At 35.3% G+C, this 20,086-nt stretch overlaps 1 protein-coding gene across 3 annotated transcripts in view; it reads right to left on the minus strand.

Annotated features, from left to right (window-relative positions):
• AKT3 (AKT serine/threonine kinase 3) overlaps positions 1 to 20,086 on the minus strand; it is a 261,729-nt gene that overhangs the window by 99,765 nt on the left and 141,878 nt on the right. For all 3 annotated transcript variants that reach the window (XM_025048497.1, XM_025048498.1, XM_006914260.3), the window contains one exon: positions 8,870 to 8,981. In XM_025048497.1, the coding sequence (XP_024904265.1) occupies positions 8,870 to 8,981 (112 nt within the window). The remainder of the gene's footprint in view (positions 1 to 8,869; positions 8,982 to 20,086) is intronic.

The raw sequence follows: 20,086 nt of genomic DNA on the forward strand, positions 1-20,086 counted from the left end.
CCAAATAAGCTGCAGCATAGTAAGAACTTACAGCGGAAGGGAAAACCTTGGCGTTGTGCATAAGTACGTGTAGACAAGTGTTATAGGTAAAGTGGTACAAGTGTGCACTGAGTGCAGTGGTGCTTGGGATGGGGACCTAAAGAGAGACGTGATTTGTAAATAGGGATGTACAAGATGAGTACTTAATAGCAACAGAGACAAGCAAGGGAAGATATTCCTGGCAGAGGGGCAAGAGAGCCAGGAATAGCCACAGGTGAAGTGAGAACCCACTATGGAACCAGTACTTGGGATCTACAAGCAGTTCAATCTAGCTGCAACGTAAGGGGGGGATGTGTGCACACACACGTATGCATGAGTGTAGTGGGGCCATGGCAGTGACAATGAAAGTGACCAGCTATAGGAAAGGAAATAACCTGGGTCTGTAGTGTGGATGTTCCTGTGCGGCATAATAAAGTACATATAGAAAATCATATTTAACAATGAATAATTTGAAGTAATACATTCATTAAATCAGAGAAAAAACAAATACATTTACCACAAAAATTATTTAATACCGCTAAAAGCACAGAGAAATAATAGATAAAACTATCAGAAAGGAAGAAGCAAAATTGTTATTGTCTGCAGATGCCGTGCTTGCAAAAGAATAAATGTTTTGAGTTACGTAATAAACAGAAACCATTCCTTCTAAATACAAGATATATAAGAAAAAATAATGAAAAATATCCTGATCACAATGGCAATAAAAATATAAATGTAAAATAGCTATAAATAAACTTACTATCAACTTTTTCAAATAAAAAAAAATACTCTACCAAAGGAATTAAGTAAATATAAACAGCATTTAATATATGGAATGCTAAATATTATAAATGTATCAATGTTTTCCAAATTAATTTATAAATTTAAGGTGGTTTGCTCAAAATACTAATAGGAATTTTCTTTAGATGTTAAAAACATATTCTAAAGTTTACCTATAAGAATGCATTAGAGATGTCTGCAAGATGGCAGAAGAGGAAGCCCCAGATTCTCCTTCTACCCACTAAGACACCAGCTCAAATCAACACCCACACACGGATTAATTCTCATTGTGAGAAATCCGAAAACCAGTTAAGAGGCTCCTGCATCCCAGGTGAGTACAAAACCAGCTGAGAACCAAAGAAATGTCGGGGGCTTGAGGTGAATCCTCAGAACCTACAGTACCATGAAAAGGCACCAGAGAGAGAGAGAGAGAGAGCAAGAAATCACAAACTAAAAAAAAACAAAAACAAACAAAAAAACAACCCTGCAAGTTCCTGTAACTGGAGGTTACATGCATAAATCCAGAGAAGTCATATCTACAGAAAAGGTCTGAGAAGCCCCTAGAGTCTCTAGCTGGAATGACTGGTGAAGGTCATTCTCTGTACAAAGGCAGTCTTTATAACAAACTTACAAGGCAAACGAAGAAACAGAGAAACATGGCCTAATCGAAGAATTAAAAAAACTCTAGAAACTGACTCTAAAGAAAGAGAGGTATATCAATTATCTGACAAAAAATTCAAAATAACCATCAGGGTGATACTCAATGACCTCAGCACAATGATACATGAACAAAATGAGAATTATCATCAAAGAGAACATATATACATACATGCAGATATATTTAATTTTGGAGCTTCAGAACACATTAACTGAATTGAAAAATTAACTAGACAGATTCAATAGCAGTCCTGATCAAGTGAAAGAATGAATAAGCAAATTCAAACACATGTCATTTGTAATTATCCAGGTAAAGTAGAAGAATTTTAAAAGTCTACAGTATGTATGGGATACTATCAAATGGACCATTACACAATACTGGAGTCCCAGAAGGAGAAGAGCGGAAAAAGAGGCAGACAGCTTATCTGAAAAATTAATGGCTGAACACTTCTCAAATCTGGGGAAGAAAAGGGACACCCAAATTCAACTAGAATGAATCAAGAGAAGTCTACACTGAGACACATTACGGTCAAACTGTCACAAGTCAAACACAAAGAATTTTGAAAGTAGCAAAATTAAAGCAACTCATCACCTACAAGGTGCCCCCATAAGACTATGAGGAGAAACCTTGCAGGCCAGAAGGAAATGAGACAATATATTAAAAGTGTTAAAAGACAAAAACTGCCAACCAAGATGCAAAATTTGGAAAAGCTATCCTTCAAAAGACTTTTTCAGCTAAGTTGAAGGAATGAATTCATTACCACTCGATCTGCCTTACAAGAAAGGCTAAAGGGAGTCCTTTCAGTTAAAAATAAAAGACAGAAATATATAAAAGATATAAATGCATAAAGTTCACTGGTAAATGTAAATTAATAGAGAAATACAGAATACTGTAACACTGTTAACAGTGGAATGTAAACCACTTTTAATTCTGGTAAAGAAGTTAAAAGAAAAAATTAATATACTTTAAACATAAAAACATTAATGAATATTCAGTATAAAAAGATAGAATTTGTGACATCAAGAACATAAAGTAGGAGTTGAAATAAAAGAGTAGCATTTTACATGCAGTTGAAGTTATTTGTTATCAGTTTAAAATAGATTGCTTAACTTTAAGATATTTTACATAAGCCACAAGGTAACCACAAAGAAAATACCTATAAAAGATACACAAAAGAAAATGAGAAAGGAATCAAAACACATTACTACCCCCCAAAAAAATCAATGAAACACAGAGGAAGACAGAAAAAGAGGAAAAGATGTGCAAAAAAGCAACAAGACAATGAACACAATGGATGAAATGGCAATAGTAAGTGCTTCCCTATCAGTAATTATCTTAAATATAAATGGATTAAGCTCATTAAGAAGATGGAGTATCTGAAAGGATTTTAAAAAGATCCAATGATATGCTAACTAAAGAGACTCACTTTCGAGATAAGGACACACATAAAGAGCAAGGAGGGAAAAAGATTTTCCATACAAAAGGTAAACAAAATAAAGCAGTTGTGGCCACACTTATATCAGACAAAACAGACTTTAGGTCAAAAACTGTCAGAAGAGACAAAGAAAGACACTATGTAATGATAAAAAGGTCAACTCACCAGGAAGCTATAACAATTATAAATATATATGCACCAAACATCAGAGCATTCAAATATATAAAACAAACTCTGACAGAACTAAAGAGAGAAATGACAGCAACACAATAATAGATTTCAAAACCCTACTTTTATTAAAAGAAAGAATATCTAGACATAAGATCAATAAGGAAATAGAGGATTTGGACAATGCTGTATGTATCAAATTAACATAACAGACACATATATAGAACATTCCACCCAATAGCAGCACGACTGACATTCTTCTTAAATGCATAAAGAACATTCTCCAGGAGACATCACATGTTTGGTCATGAAACAAATCTTAACAAATTTAAGAAGAATGAAATGATACCGATTATCTTTTCCAACCACAACAGAATGAAACGAGACGTCAACAGCAAAAAAAAAAAAACCTGAAAAATCTGCAAATATGTGGAAATTAAATAACACACACTTAAACAACCAACTGGTCCAAGAAGAAATCAAAGAAAAAATTTTAAAAATCTCTTGAGAGAAATGGAAACAAAAACACAGTATACCGACATTTATGAGATACAGATAAAGCATATGAAGTCGCAAGTTTACAGAGGTAAATGCTTACATTAAAAAAGAGGAACAATCCCCAATAAACAATCTAACCATATACCATAAGGAACTAGAAAAAGAATAAGCATACAGTTAGCAGAAAGAAGGAAAAAATCAAGAGTAGAACAGAAACAAAGTACAGAATAGGAAAATAACAGAAAAAAAATCAATGAAACAGTTGATTTTCTGAAAAGATCAACAAAACTGCCAAATCTTTTGTCAGACTAATTAAGGAAAAAAGGGAGAAAACTGAAATAAAATCAGAAGTGAATGTGGAAACACTACAACTGATCCCACAGAAATTAAAAGGATTATAAGAAACTACTATGAACAATTAAATGCCAACGAACTGAATAACCTGGAATAAATGGATAAATTCCTAAAAATACACAACCCACCAAAACTGAATCAAGAAAAAGTAGAAAGCTTGAAAAACCAATAATAAATAAGGAGATTAAATCAGTAGTCAAAAACCACCTAACAAAGAAACCACCAGTACCAGACAGTTACACTGGCAACATCTAGCAAACATTTAAAGAATTAATACCAATACTTCTTAAAATCTTCCAAAAATAAAAGAGGAAAAACTTCCAAACTCATTTTATAAGGCCAGCATCACCTTGAATTGTCATTCCTGGCATTTCTCTCAAAGCCAGAAAAGACACACAAGAAAACTAAAGATCATGGTACTGTAGGTTCTGAGGAGTCACCTCAACAAAATGCTGGCAAACTGAATTCAAGAGCACATTAAAAGTTTCATATATCTTGACCAAAATGGATTTATCCCCGGGGTGAAAGGATGGTTCAACATATGTGAATCAATCAATGTGATTCATTACATTAATGAATGATGGATAAAAATTACATGATCATCTTCATAGATGCAGAAAAAACATTTGAAAATCTTCAACACTCTTACATGATAAAAACACTCAACAAACTAGGAACGGAAAGAAATTACCTGAACACATGAAAATCTATGTGCATAAAAAACCCACAGCTGGTATCATACTCAATGACGAAAAACTGAAAGCTTTTCCTCTAGGGTCAGACCAAAGCAAAGATGCCCTCTAATCACTTCTATTCAACACAGTACTAGAAATCCTAGCTAGAGCAATTGGTCAAGAAAAAGAAATAAAAAACATGCAAATCAAACAAAGAAGTAAAATTATCTGTTTCCAGATGATATGATCTTATGTGTAGAAAACCTCAAAGATTCCACAAAAAGACTGTTAAAACTTAAAAAACAAATTCAGCAAAGCTGCAGGATACAAAATTAAAATACATTTCGGGTTTGTTTCTATACACTAACAATGAACATCCAAAAAGAAAATTAAATAAACAATCCCATTTACAATAGCATCGAAAAGAATAAAATACTTAGAAATAAACTTAACCAAGGAGCAAGTTAAGGCAAAAGACTTACAGACCAGAAATTACAAAATACTGATAAAATAAATGAAAGAAATAAATGGAAAACATTCTGTTCATGGACTGATTTAATATTGTTAAAATGCCCATAATATTCATAGTGATCTACATATCAAAATCCAAATGGCATTTTCTGAAGAGGAAAAAAATCCTAAAATTCATATGGAGCCCAAATAGCCAAAAAAAATCTTGAGAAAGAACAAAGCCAGAGGTATCACATTTCCTGACTTCAAAACATATTACAAAGCTATAGTAATACAAATAGTGTGTTGATGTCATCGAGCCAGACATCTGGAGCAATAGAAAATAGAGAGCCCAGAAATAAACCCAGGCATACATGGGCAAACGATCTTCATCAAGAGTGCTGAGTCTACAAAATAGAGAAAGGATTGCCCCTTCTACAAGTGGGTTTGGAAAACTGGATATCCACATGCAAAAGAATGAAACTGTACCCTTATCTTACACCTAACACAAATACTTAAACATAAGACCTGAAAATATAAAACTCCTACAATAAAATACAGGGGTAAAACTTCTTAACACTGGTTTTGGCGATGGATTCTTGGAAACAAAAGCAAAAATAGACAAGCAAGACTACATCAAACTAAAAAGCTTCTCCACAGCAAAGGAAACAATCAATAGAGTCAAAAAGCAACCTGTGGAATGAGAGAAACCATATATACGATAAGGAGTTAATATCCAAAATATATAAGGAACTCCTACAAACTCAACAGCAAAAAAATAAAATAAAATAAAATAACTCAATTAAAAAAGTGGCCAAAAAGCGAGTCGTCATTTCTTCAAAGACATACAAATGATCAACTAATATATGAAAAGATGCTCAGCATCACTAATCATCAGGAAAATGTAAGTGAAACCCACATGAAATATCACCTCACCTCTTAGGATGGTCATAAAAAAAAACAAACAAAAAAACAGGAAATACCAAGTACTGATGAGAATTTGGAGAAAATGAAACTCCTATGTACCGCTGTGGAAATGTGAGATGGTGCAGATATTATGGAAAATACTCTGGAGGTTCCTCAAACATTAAAAATAGAACTACCATATGATCTGGCAATCCCACTTCTGGGTATTTATCCAGAAAGAAAAAAGAAAAAAAAAAAAGGAATCAGGATCTCAAAGAGGTATTTACACTCCAGCACTATTCAAAATATTCACTGCAGCATTATTCAAAATAGCCAAGAGGTGGAAACAACTAAATGTCCACTGATAGACAAATAGTTGAAGAAAATATGGCATAAACATAGAACGGAATATTATTTGGTCTTAAAAAAGAAGAAAAAAATGTTATGTGCTACAATATGGATGAATCTTGAAGATGTTATTCTAAGTAAAATCAGCCAGACACAGAAGGACAAATATTGCATGTTTCTACTTATATAAGGTATCTAAAGTAGTCAATTCATAGAAGAAGAAAGTAGAAGGATGGTTGACAGGGGCCAGGAGAGAGGGGAATGGGGAGTTGCTATCAATGGGTATAGAGTTTCATCATGCAACATAAAAAAGTTCTAGAGATCTATTATTATAGTACTGTGTATATAGTTAATAATACTGTACTGTATACTTGAAAATTTGTTATGATAGATTTTGTTAGTATTTTTAATCACAATTTTTTAAAAGAATGTACTAGAAAAGTTAAGAACATTTTTAAAAATAGCAATAATGGAAGGCTTGCTTCATTAGTAGTTGAAAGTTTTATAAAGCTTCTCTAAGGAAAACCATGTGATCCTTGCGCAAGGATGACAGAAAAATCAGAGGGTAAAAAAGAAAAAACCTAAATACACATAAATAAAAATAAGTATATGTGTCATCCACAATCATTTAGAAAAGAATGGATTATTTGATAAATGAAGATGAGGAAACAGGCTTATCTTTTGGAAAAAAGATTCCAAACTTAAATCATATAATGAAATAAATATAAGATTTTAAAAGGTAGATTAGAAATATACATTTAATTTACAACAGGTAAAAATTTTAGATTGGAAGACAGAATATAGAGAAAAAAAGAGTTTTTCTAGATCTTACTATGTCTAAGTCTTCGTTAACATTAAAGTCAATGAAATTTCCAAACACCAGAGTCTAGGTGAATTTAGAAAATAAACTCTAATACAAATGTAAATATGCTGTTTTTCATTTTCACTAAAACTGCTTTCTTCTAGTCATGAATGCAAATGAAAACTGATTATTCAGAAAAGTAGTGTGATATTATTGCAGGAATAGCAAACTATTTTAAAGTCTTAAGATATGACTTAAGCCCAGCTTTGCCAACACAAATGGCAAAACGAAGCATGTTTCAAGGGATGTCATAAATCCAGGAAGATTAAGATTTTCAAAGAATATATACTGACATGGGAAAAGTTCCATTCATTCAACAAGTAAACACATACGATATTGGCCCCTGGGCTGTGCTAAAGATAAAACAGTAAGCAAGGGAGACAACATCCTTGTCAATCAAGCATCTTACAGGCCAGTGAACAAGGTAAAGATTATAGCAGTGACGCACTTAATATAAGAGATTCAAGGAGCTAGGAAAGCGTATACCAGGGGACCCACCTAGTCTACGAGAGTCAGAGAAGATTTTGTGGGAAAAGTGACATTTTAAGCTCAGATCTGAAACATACATAGGAATTAGCCCAACCACAGTTACAGATTAAGATATAAGCAAACTGAGGACTCGGCACAGAAATGCCAAGAGAGAACATGGGGTGGGGAAGGAGGACACATGGAATTGTAGGCACACTAATTACCTAAATACATCTCACAGAGTAAGACTGGAAGTTCAGAAAAGAGTACATCGGTCCTTAAATTTGGTTACAGAATTAGAATTAGGAGTAATTTCTAGTTCTTTTCTATTTTTCTTTCTTTTCTGTTTCCTAAAGTAATCATATATTATAATTTACTGTTTATTAATAAAAAAAAGTAGTATTAAAATAATATTTTATTACTTACTAGGTTTGGGGAGGAGGCTGTTTTTTGGGTTTTGGTGGGGGAGGGGGTTGGGTTTTTTAATCTTACACAAGTTTCTTAAGACTTAATTCATTCATTTAGAAAATCAGGCTAATAACATGCAACTTCACAGAGTTGCTGATTTGGATCAAATATGGTAACATATGTGCCAGAAAATGATTTTGTGGTTGTGGTTGTTGGACCTCACTCAGCATCAGAGGGACCAGATAAAAAGGCGTTAAGCAGAATTTGGGGGCAGGGAGGTGGCAGCAGGAACTGGTAGTAACTCAGGAGGGTGGAAACGCGCAGCCAGATGAAGCTGGTGAGCCAGCGGGTAACGCGTGCAGCTCTTGTCCTCAGCATCGACTGCAGCCGGTGCCAAGGAATCCTGCTACGTGTTTCTCACTGAGCCTAGACCCCGTCTCGGCATCCTTCTCAACACCGCCCCAGGCGGCCACTCGCATAATGGCATCCTTCGTGAAACTTTTTGCTATCTCCAGCCTCAGAACTCCAAATGAGAACACAATCAATTCTGTAATTCTTTTAAAAGAGGTAGTTCAGTTATAAAACTGTCTTCTTTAATTTATGCTTTAACTTTTTAATGTTCTGTTTTCTCTAAGAAGTGTATCTTATAGAACTTCTAGAGGTTATGATTTAATATTTTGCAAAAGTCTCTGTTATTCATCTATTACACCAGAATAATAATTAAAGGACTATCGCATTTTATAAACATATTTACATATATTTATAAATGGTGATACCAGATACAAATACATCTTTAGACTGTTACTTTTTCACAAAACGGAAAAAAAAAATGAGTTTCTTACCTTTCCTCTGGAGTATCTACATGAAATGTTCTCTCTATAACAGTGGTCCACTGGAGACATCTGATAATAAATGTGTTTGGCTTTGGTCGTTCTGTTTTCATTAACTGGCATTCTAGAAATAAAATAAAATGCCGCTTTGAATATACTTACACTTAAACCAAGAAATTAACAGTTGAGAACTACACAGTTCTATTCTAAACAAGATCACTGCAACCTCACAGCATACTGCAGGTCCCCAACTCAAGGATGAGCACAGCCTGCCTTCAGCATTCCTTTCCAGTCCTTCCCCACCTCGGGCCACATGCTCTCCTAACCAGCCAAACTGGACTACATAACTGTCCCCAAATGTATCCTGCTGCTCTTTCCTTCATCAGTAGTTTTGCTCCAGCCGTTCTTACTGCCTAGAATGCTTTCTATTTACTTTACCCCTGTCCATGTGCAACCACCAATGGTCAAAAGAATACTGTTCGTTAAGGTCCAGATCAAATCCTACTCCTTCCATGAAGCCTTTTATAACAAGCTGGCCCTAGACTGACTATCCCTGCACCCCGCCTGCCATATTCTTCTAACTTATTATTGTATCCCTCATTTTTCACTTAGCACAGACTATCTTATATTATTATCATTTTAAAAAGGTATTCTTATCTCTACCTAGATTATAAGCCTTGTGACAGTACACACTGTCTATAACTCTTAATAATCACAGACCCTAGTGACAGTCAGTGAAATAGTCATAAATTCTGTCAGGGAATATCTAGAAGACTTCCAAGAAAAAGACATTTTAGTGGCTAAAAGCATGGAATCCATTTTTTTCCCTACCGTTAGCTATGCCACCTTGCAAGATAGTTAATCCGTCTGGTCTTCAAGTATTAAATGAGAAACAGTAAGAGTATCTACACCTCAAAATTGGTATGGAGATTAGTAATAAATCAATGTAACATTTACAAAATGTGTGACAAAAAAAGTTTTCAATAAATACTAGCTATTAGCTATTATTATTAAGACTGGACTTATTATTAGGACAGGACCACGTTGGACTTTAAAGGTTACGTGGTATTGGACAGTAAGAGAGAGTAGAGTAGGCTTGTCTACTGACACTGTTCTTTTGGAAAAAAACTAATTTACCCCTAGTTGAAAATTTCAAGTGTTTTCTCAGTGCTTATCTGTTTTGTCCTGTTCTCCACCACTTACAACTATCAACTACCATTTCTGTGTCTTTACAGAGTCACACTGAGCTAGATCTTTACTGACTCTTTGCACTAAAAGAGATCACTCACCCAAGGGTCTCTGTTTCGTTTTCTTCTCTTTTCTAGCAAGCCTTCATGGTTCTGCCATCATCCTTCTGCTTACCAATAACAAAATCCAAACTTCTTTCCATCTTGGATTTCTATTTTATGATACGCATGTCCAACTACACAGTGGATAGTTCTACCTGGTTGAATTACTGGTGCCTCATCTAAAACAAAACTCACTCATCTGTTCCCCTAAATCTGTTCCTACTCCTGGCTTCTTAATTTTTCCATCATCCAGACTGAAAACATGGCATGATCTTTTTTTGAAGTTAGTATCTGCCATTACCTGGTTTTTCCACTCATGCAATTCTCTTCAGACTCCCACTGCCCAACGCCTAAACCCCCGGAGGTGCCATAAACCAGACCTAATCTGACTGTCTTGGAAGCCCACTGTTCTTTCCCATTTACTTCTTCACAAAACTCCTATTAAGTTTCTAGCCAGTGGTTTACTGCACTGTCTTATAGGTGTTTAATGTGTGTTAATTTAATGTCTAGCAGTATAAATTATTTAAAAGTTAGGAATCATGTGCACAAATCTTCCTCACAGTACCTACACCAGTGACAGAACTTATCGGCACAGAGTAAATATTTGATGACTGAGCACCTGACCAACTGGCTTTTAATGTAAAGGATGAAGGACAGACACTTAAAAGAGGGGCAAGGCCAGACGGAAATGCTCAACAATGAAGTATGGAGTAAGGGAACCAGGACGAACAGAAAAGGAAAGAGAGAACCTTCAATCTAAGGTTCATCTATTTCGCTTTGACTTCGGGGTCCCACTGTGATGTCAACGTAACTGAGACAACAGACTTTGAAATTACAACACCAGACAAGTCCAGCCTCCATCACGCCCCATCTGCTCTTTCTCATCTTTAAAAGCACTATCAAGAATTAAAGTTAAACTTTAAAGGAAGCACATACCTAACATGTAAATGCTATAATTTAAGTAACTTCTCAATCTTCTAATTTTAAAAGCTACTTAAAATACTACATGAGATTCCAAGTGATTATCAAGTATAATTTTTAAAATGATAATAAAGGTGATTAATTACCATTTCCCAAGCAGACCACTGAAAAGGAATTGTTTAGAAAAGAATTAAATGTTTGTAATTACATACAGATGGTTTTAGAAAAGATTAAAATAATAATATAATGATCTAAGTAGTTATGCACAACTTCGTTGTTTTGACTAAATATGATAAGTATTCACGGACTCAACTATATACTGAAATGACAGTTATGGGCCAAGCACTATGCAAGATTCTGGGCATAGCACGAAATTCCCCAAGCTTACAGCACATACCAAATTCTATTATTATCATTCCACACATATAATTATAAAGGAATATTTTTCTAATGGTATAAAGGTTTTAATCAGGTCTTCTAGTTCAACAAAAATGTTATACACAATTATGAACAAGTAGTATAAAGATATAAACCTATATTTCATAGGTTTTTGTATGAAATACTCTGTATGTGAATCCAATTCTAAATAATATCCATTACACTGAAACTGTACAAGAGAGAAGCAGCTACCAAAGCTGGCAGGCTATCCAAAAGGTAGCTGGGTCAAAACCAAGAGAACATCCTCCCACAGCATCTCAGGTTCACTGCGATCTACTTGCAAATATACTGAAAGAGCAGAATCTGAAGCCACTACAGTTGAAGTTTCAAAATACCATGTTAAAACAAGTGAGCAAGTAAACAGAAAAACTTTCGGTTCTTTCACGTTAGCTATAATATGGAATCGTGAACACACCCTACACTCTCTGTAAAATGAAGAAAAACAGGCAGGAAAGTTTTCAGAACATGGTTCATGTCTTAAAAACTCTTAAACGGGACTCTTGTTCTTAAAGTGGATGGTGGTAAATAGTCAGTACTTCTTCAGAAAGATATTTCCATTTCAGTTATATAAAGATTCCCAATTCGAGCCTGGCCAGTTTAAGTTTTAAAAATAAAAGTGCAAAGTCCAGGTAGAGATTCTAAAAAGCTATCAATCAAATGATAATCTATGATTTCTGGTACCACTTAATACACATGAAGAAAGCAAGTGTCTTATATAAAATGCTAGGTAACTTTTATTATATCATAACCCTTGAATACTTTTCAGTAAAGTATTTGTTATAGAAGTCTTTAAATTAGATACTTATACTAGTTAAACTCACCTGATCAGGTTAAGCTAAATTTCAAACATTCTGCTTACTTTACACCATTCTGAACACAGGCAATCTAGTTTATTCAAAGCTATAATTTCTCTGTAAACCTGAAAGCCAAAACCTGCGACATGCCAGATCACAAATTATATACTAAAAAGAACTGTTTTGGATATCACGTGTTCAGATTTTATTTAAAAGATTAAACTTTATTTCAACCTCTTTACCCCTTTTAAATACAAATTTTATTTTTTAAAAATAAATTCAACTAACAATGTGAAAAACGAAGGCATAATAATCGGTTCTAATTAAATCACAGAATGAAACAATGCTAACTCTTGAGTTACAACACCCATAAGGAGAGTCTAAGCCCCCAGTTATAATACTATTGTGGATATTCTTTAAAAGGAGAAAATAGCATTTTTTTCTTTTGTTTAAAGTCTTTACAATCCAGAGGCAAAAAGAGAACAGTGCCAGTTGAGCCTTGACACATCAAGCTTAAAGAGGTTCACTCGATCCACTGAGAGGGGTGCCTCAACCGTGGCGGGTGCCTCAAGCGTGGCAGGTGCCCTGCCCCGGGGACAGCAAGTCCAGGATCACTGTGTGGCAGGCACTGCGCTGACTGGTGGTTTCTAAATGTTACTCACTTCCTCTGAAGTACAAATTTAAGAGGTGTTAACGTCATTATTCTCCATTTCATAAGTGAGCTAATAGAGACTGCGACCAGTTAAATAACTTGCCCCAAAGCACACAGCTTGTGACTGTGTATTTACTTCCAGGCCTACGTGATTCAAATTCCATGCTTTTTTGGAGAGAATACACTGCTAGCAAAATTACCTTTAAAAAAATCAGTAATCATCTGTCTTCTCCACCATCCCCGAACCTTCCCTGTGTCTGGCCCTTCTCCCTTCTATGACTTCTTTTCTCCTACAAAGAAATCTGGGATAATTTTCACCTGACGACAACGCTTGAGGAGGCAGAGGGCCCTGATGTGTTTGCCCCTGGCTCCGAACACAGCACAGGGATGGTTAGGGATGAGGATTACGCCCCCGGAGGATCATGATCTGGCACCTTCTGCTTCTCCAAGCAGGAGACAAGGGGGAAGTGGTTTGGAAGGAGGGGCGGAAGGGAAGGGAGAAGGCGGGAGGGAGGCGGCAGAGCCTCTGGGTCCTTGCACCGCTGCGTCCCGTGCCCTGAACCATAAATAAAGCCAATGATAACACAAACTTTCAACTACTAACGATGGGAAAGTGATCCCCAAACTTGCATGGATCCAGCTCTATGTTCTGTGTTATCTGCGTCTGAATCATTTACCTACCACCCAGAATCAACACAGCGTTCTCTGTGTAAATAAACGGGAGAGAAAAGTTCTCACATTTTACTGCATAACAGAAGAAATTCTATAAATAAAGGGAGTAAGATTGGGTTACTAACACTATATTATACTCTTAAAGATGTTTTTCATTTTATGATATATGTTTCAAATTCTGACATTTTAATTATCATAAACTTTACTGCTTTGGTTTTAACACGGGATGCTAATTATGATTTAAACTGAATTTGAAATCATGACATGTTAATGTGAACTTCTAATACATTTTTAATGAATTTGATCATCACAGATACCACCATTTACCAAAAGTACAGTTCAGAGACAACATTCTCCCCACCAGCATTTCTCCATCTTGTCTGTCCACCAAATCCTACCTGTCATCAAGCACACACACACCTCAGGAGTCTCCCAGAACAACGACTCTCTACATGCCCTCTGCATACTTCACATTTCAACTAAAAACACACTGTGGTCACTGTGGGATAATAATTAAGATATGAAAATGAATGAGGCGTTTACTAATAGAGGAAGTTGTAAGACCCATGCAAACATCTAGTGAACTCAAAATATATGATTTTTTTAGTGAACTCAAAATATATGAGCTGCTTTTCAGTTTTATTTTTGTAGTGCAATGGCCATGGACTTTTTCTGTGGTTAAAAAAAACTCACATGACAAAATGTACCATTTTAACCATTTTTAAGTGTACAGTTCCATGGCATTAAGTACATTCACCCTGTTGTGGAGGTGAGTTGGTTTTAAAACATATTTCTTCATTTACTCTCATTGTACAAATTCATATTCAAATCTCCCACGATTACTGTAGAAAAATTCATATATAGGCATAACTAAAATAAAAAACACAGGTATAACCACTGTTAATGCTTTCACATATATTTCAGTTCTTTTCTAAGCATTTTTTTAAAAATGAGACTATAACATATGGAATATATTGCATAAGTGCTCATTTAATTAGCTGTAAATATTTTTCATTTCATTAAATACATCATCATACCTAACAGTGGCACAGAACTCCACTGTGCTCATATACCAGAGTAAGCTGTTTATTCATGATCATAATTCATGAAGCAAATAGAAGTGAATTATCCAGATGTAAACAGGATGGTACCTAACCATTCTGACACAGCTTACTATTGAGTACTGTGCTAAAATCTGAAAAATAATCATGAGCACTATTTTTGTTTTAACTAAATAAGAAAAACTAACTTATATATGAAGTATGATGAAACTGCAATTTGACTGCGAATTCCCCATGGGCATGGTTCAGGTAATTTGGTCACCCAGAGCTGGGCCCGAACAGAGCAGCTCTCAATAGTAAACAAACATAATGAAAGAATACATGACCAACACTATCCAAACTTAGTAATGAATTTGTGTCTTGGCTAACTAACACCACATCTTCAAAAACAGCTAAAAGATCATCTTCACCTAGTAAAATAATTGATTCAGACTAGGATCATCAATGGATGCTAAAATCATTAGGTAAATAACTGATGAAGATTTTAATATTGCATGATGCCAAGGTGTCAACTCACAGATTATCTGCCAGTCACAAAAAAAGAAACTTAACTTTATAATGGAGAGATCAAGTGTGTGCTGCCTGACACCAGCGAGCAATGACATCACTAACAGCTGGTCAACCAAATACCAAGTACCTCCCGACACACTGTAATATGATGTACACAGAATCATCAAGGAAATCGTTTTGACAGATATACTCAATGTAAATCTAATGGAATCTTTAGAGCTAACTTGCGTTTTGCAGGAAATACGGAGAGAGGAGAAAGTTAAATGACACCACAGAGAAACAATCATCAGAGAATTACAGAAGAGGGGACCTGCTAGAGGACAATAACCCGGTCTCCTTAATGAGTGAATGTAATTGACATGGGGCGGCGAATAGGACAGGGGGCTCTTCCAGACTGGAGAGGCTTAGGAGACATGCCCGGCAATGCGGTGCGTGGTCCCTGATGTGTCTGGTTTAAACAAGCCAGTTGTTAAAGATACTTTAGGCGACAACTGGGGAAACCTGAGTATGAATCAGCATTTGATAATAGTAAAGATTTCTAAATTTTATTAGGTAACACAGGTAATGACGTTGGAAAATGTCCTTATTCTTTAGAAATTCATACTTAAGAATTTAGGGGTAAAAATGTCATGATATCATAGTTTACTTTAAATATTTTAACAAAATGATGATGCAAATATGGTAAAATGTTAACTGTTAAGTCTAGGTAATGGATATATGAGCGTTCGATAAGCTACTTTATCTGTATGTCTGAAAATTTTCATGACAAAAAGTCAAAAATAGAAACGCCTCCAAAATATTAGGTTCTTTCCTCAAAGTATGTACCAAGATAAACTACAGGTTTAAATGGTTGAATGTGGAAAAAACTTGTTTTTCCAGAGGAACATCTAAAACAAAGACACTTCCAGCTGAAACTATCACAAGTTAAGCTTCAGGATATTTCACCGGGCACTGAAGTTTAAAGGTATCGCTGCAGGAATAATCACTATATTTTGAATCAACTCTAAGTTACAACTGAAATACGGAAGCTTCCATGTGCATTGATGGGACAATTCCTACTCATATATTCACAGCTTCGCAGTCGCTTATCAATGACACCACTTCATCAGGTGTCCTTGGCTTCCCCTCTGAGTCACTCCCCCTTGACCTCCATGACACTGAACTGCCTGGTTTTACCTCCCGCTCTGTGACCATTCCTTAGCCTTCTGTCTCAGGGCCTCTCTCTCCGAATTGAGCTTGACTCAGACTTTTGTGTTCTGCTTTCTTTTATGATAATTTTGTACTTCATTAAATAAATACGATGTATTCATTCATTAAATAAATTTAGACAATCATTAAATAAATAGATATATATTTTTTGCCCACAGTATGCCGAGCAACAACCTAGACACTGGGGATAGAGCGGTGAAGAGAACAAAGTCCCTACTTTTCATCAAGCTCACATCTTACTGAGGGGATCAGTGGTCACACAACAAGTAAAACAATTAATTTACAACATAATAGGAGTTTATAAGGACTATGAAGAAAAGTTAAGTTGAAACAACAGGGAGGTGCTACTATTTTAGATAGCATAGTTGGAAAGGTGACCCTTAATGAAATGAGGGACCAATGCAGGTACCTGCAGGAAGTGTGATGGGGTGGACGGATGGGTAAACACGAAGGCCTCTGCGGGCGGGAGCCCAGAGCATCTGAGAAACAGAAGGAGTCGGGTACGACCAGGGAAAGTAAGTCGGGGAAGTGGTGAGAGATGAGGTCAGAAGGGTCTTCAGAGACCTGCTCGGGACCCTGAACGTGGTTCCGGGTGGCTTTCTCGTGGCTTTGTCTCCATTTTCACCTGACGTTCGACCTCTCAAGCCTGCGCCTCTAGCGCCAGCCCTTCCGACAAGCTCCACTGCCACATGGCAAACCTGGCGTCTCTCTTCTGAGGCACTTATGTTACCTCATTCTCAATGTACCTCGAAAATGTACATCTTCCAAACTGAACATTACCATACCAACAGGGTTTCTATTCGTTTTACTTCTGTATCATTCTCCTCATCACCCAAGAAACACATCTGTAGTCACCTCTGAGCTTTCCTTGAACCTGTGGCTACGCCAGCAGCTCTCACCTCAACAGCTCTTCTGGAATGTCTCTTGAATGATCCCTCCGTTTCACTGCCGACACCCAACCACCGAACTTATCACCAAAATCTGGATCCCTTAAATGGCCTCCCAGAGGGTTCCCCTTCTTTCCTGTCCAATTGTCTCACATACTGCTGGCCTCATTAGTCTTCCTCAAACTCATATTCCAGACATCATTCTCCTCTCAAAAACACACTACTCTCTTCAGAACAAGTTCAACTTTTTCAGACTGACTTTCAAAGCTATTCATAAGCAATCCTGAATCTTTTCCAAACTTTATTCCCTACCATAAAAAAACCACTTTCTGCGGATATATACACACACCTTCGCTGCCCCCGAACGTTTCCCGATTAACTTCAGCACTTGACCCAGCTTCCATGATCTGAAAACACACACTTTTCCTTCTACCCCGATTCCAATCATTCGAAATCTTCTCTAATGGCCCCGATCCTTACTCTCTACTCTTAAAGACCTACTATGCTTAATATTTATGAATCATACATTGTCATTTGACTGTTTCATGTGCATCTACTTAACTATGAGTTTCAGGGGATTTGGAATATTTCTCTTAGTTCTTTCTTATTCATCACAGTCTTAGTACACACAGCCTGAATTCAAACAAAGAAAGCTTCGGGAAACATCTCTGATACAACAGAGTTTATCACAACTAATTCTCTTTTTCTTGTAAAATTGTCTCAATAAATTAAAGTTCGCACTCCTTTAGAAACAAAATTTACTTTATGATCTGTCCCCCCAAAACCTAAAATACTTCTTTCTTTAAAAACTATACTATCCAGTTGAGAACACTTCTGAGAATATTAGTGATAAATACTGCATGAGAAAAATAAATGCTTTAAGCATATGTACAAATAAATATTTATTTTTATAAAAATAATCCTAATAACATCAATTTGGAAAAAAAAAAAAATTTACAGCCTGATCAAATTCTTGATTAAACATCTACAACTCTAACTCTTAAGAGTTATATTTATTACCCTAGGAAAAGTGGTAGAAATAATTAGATTTATAGAATAGTTAAAGGATTTTTTCCCTTGGAGAAAAATAAAAAGGTAGGCCTATTCGTTCAGAGTAAAGCACAGAACTGTCAAAATAAACAAAAAAACAAACACACGAAGAGTGAATTTTGGAGGACCACAGCCACAAAGGGGTCTCTGAGACTTTACTATAACACAAAACATTTCATTTGACAATCTGGTTTAACTGATGCATTGCAAGCTAAATGAAGAGCATACTTTGGAATAATCAGCTCATTCGTCTTTAGTAAAATAAAAAAAAAATCACATCTTAAATCTTTTGCCAATTTAAGTTAGTAGAGAAACTTTACTTTCCAAAATATATTTTTTCCAAAATTTACTCTTTTTAAATAATTACAAACTAAATCACTATCTTAGCATATTATTAGTTGCTTCACTAGAACATTAAGATTTTATATGCGTTATTTCTCATTTAATCCTCCCAATAAAGTTCTAAAGCGTTTTCATTGTTTCTATTTCACAAATAAGAAAATAGAAGCTGTCTGATTTTTAAATCACTTGTTCAAAATCATCAAGTGATTAAGGATGTAAAACTGAATCTCTAATTTGTTTTTTACTAGCTCTAAATTCTTGGCTCTTCGTAGTATGTCACATACTGTTTTAGGAATGTTAGCTGCTTACAAGAGAGAAAATAAAGGTTTATTTCTTTATAACAAACTTTATATACTTCACTTTATATACTTCACTAGTTTTCTGCAATTAAATTGATAGAAACAGATGACACAGAGTATTGAAATAGTTCTCCCCGAAAGAAAATTGGCCAAACTTGTTTAGCATTCATGCACTGAAAACAAGTGCCATCTCTTGTGAGAATCTTACATTTAAAAGCACCAATGCACTTTGATCATAAGACAAGGGAAGTTCTAGGTGACAGATAAGCTATCAAGGAATAACACTGTTTCATCAGGATTTCTTTACAAAAATTATATTTTTAAAAATTTCTTTCTCTTAACATTAGATAATTGGTACAATGCACATTTGAAACTTTTATTGGCCAAAATGTTAAAAACCTAACATGAATTAACATGTTAACGACAGTTGCCTGGAGGTTGATATCAGAACTTGTTCAGGCTTGTCAATCTAAGCTAGCCTTGCTGATTCTTTAGTCATAATAAAATAATCTATAAGAATAGTGAATAGTAGGAAAAATGTAAAGGCACAGATTTCCAAAGAATCTATGAGGTAAACAGTAAATCTGCAAATGATACAGGTAAAAAAAATATTTTTAACAAAATGTCCTTTCCACAGGATGACCATGAAGCTATCAGAGAAAACAATGCATATGAACTAATGCTATAAAGTTTTATATGTTTATTTTTAATTAATTTCTAAGAGTATCCTATAGAGATAGAAACTTTATCAGCTTGCTTTTGGAAGCAGTAACTGTTGTTGGTTGGATGATTCAATCACCATGAACTATTCTGGCATGTTTCAAAAGCACTGCCATTTTAAAACATAAAAATGTCTAAAAATGCAACCATAGTAATAGATTCTGAGTGCATGGGTTGAGGGTGAGGGAGAAAGACAATGACAAATTGGTCCAAAAGGACACTGAGACTTCATAGTTGGAAGACCATTGTGCTGACAATTAGTAACAGGAAGCAGAGCACAAAACAAATGAATGAAAAAAGCTGAACTTGCAATGAAAGACCTTATTATAGTGCAGAAACATTATTGTAATAAAGGGGCGATGTACTCGCCTCTATACAACTTCCA

The sequence above is a fragment of the Pteropus alecto genome, unplaced genomic scaffold, assembly GCF_000325575.1.
Source record: "Pteropus alecto unplaced genomic scaffold, ASM32557v1 scaffold115, whole genome shotgun sequence".
Lineage (NCBI taxonomy): Eukaryota > Metazoa > Chordata > Mammalia > Chiroptera > Pteropodidae > Pteropus > Pteropus alecto.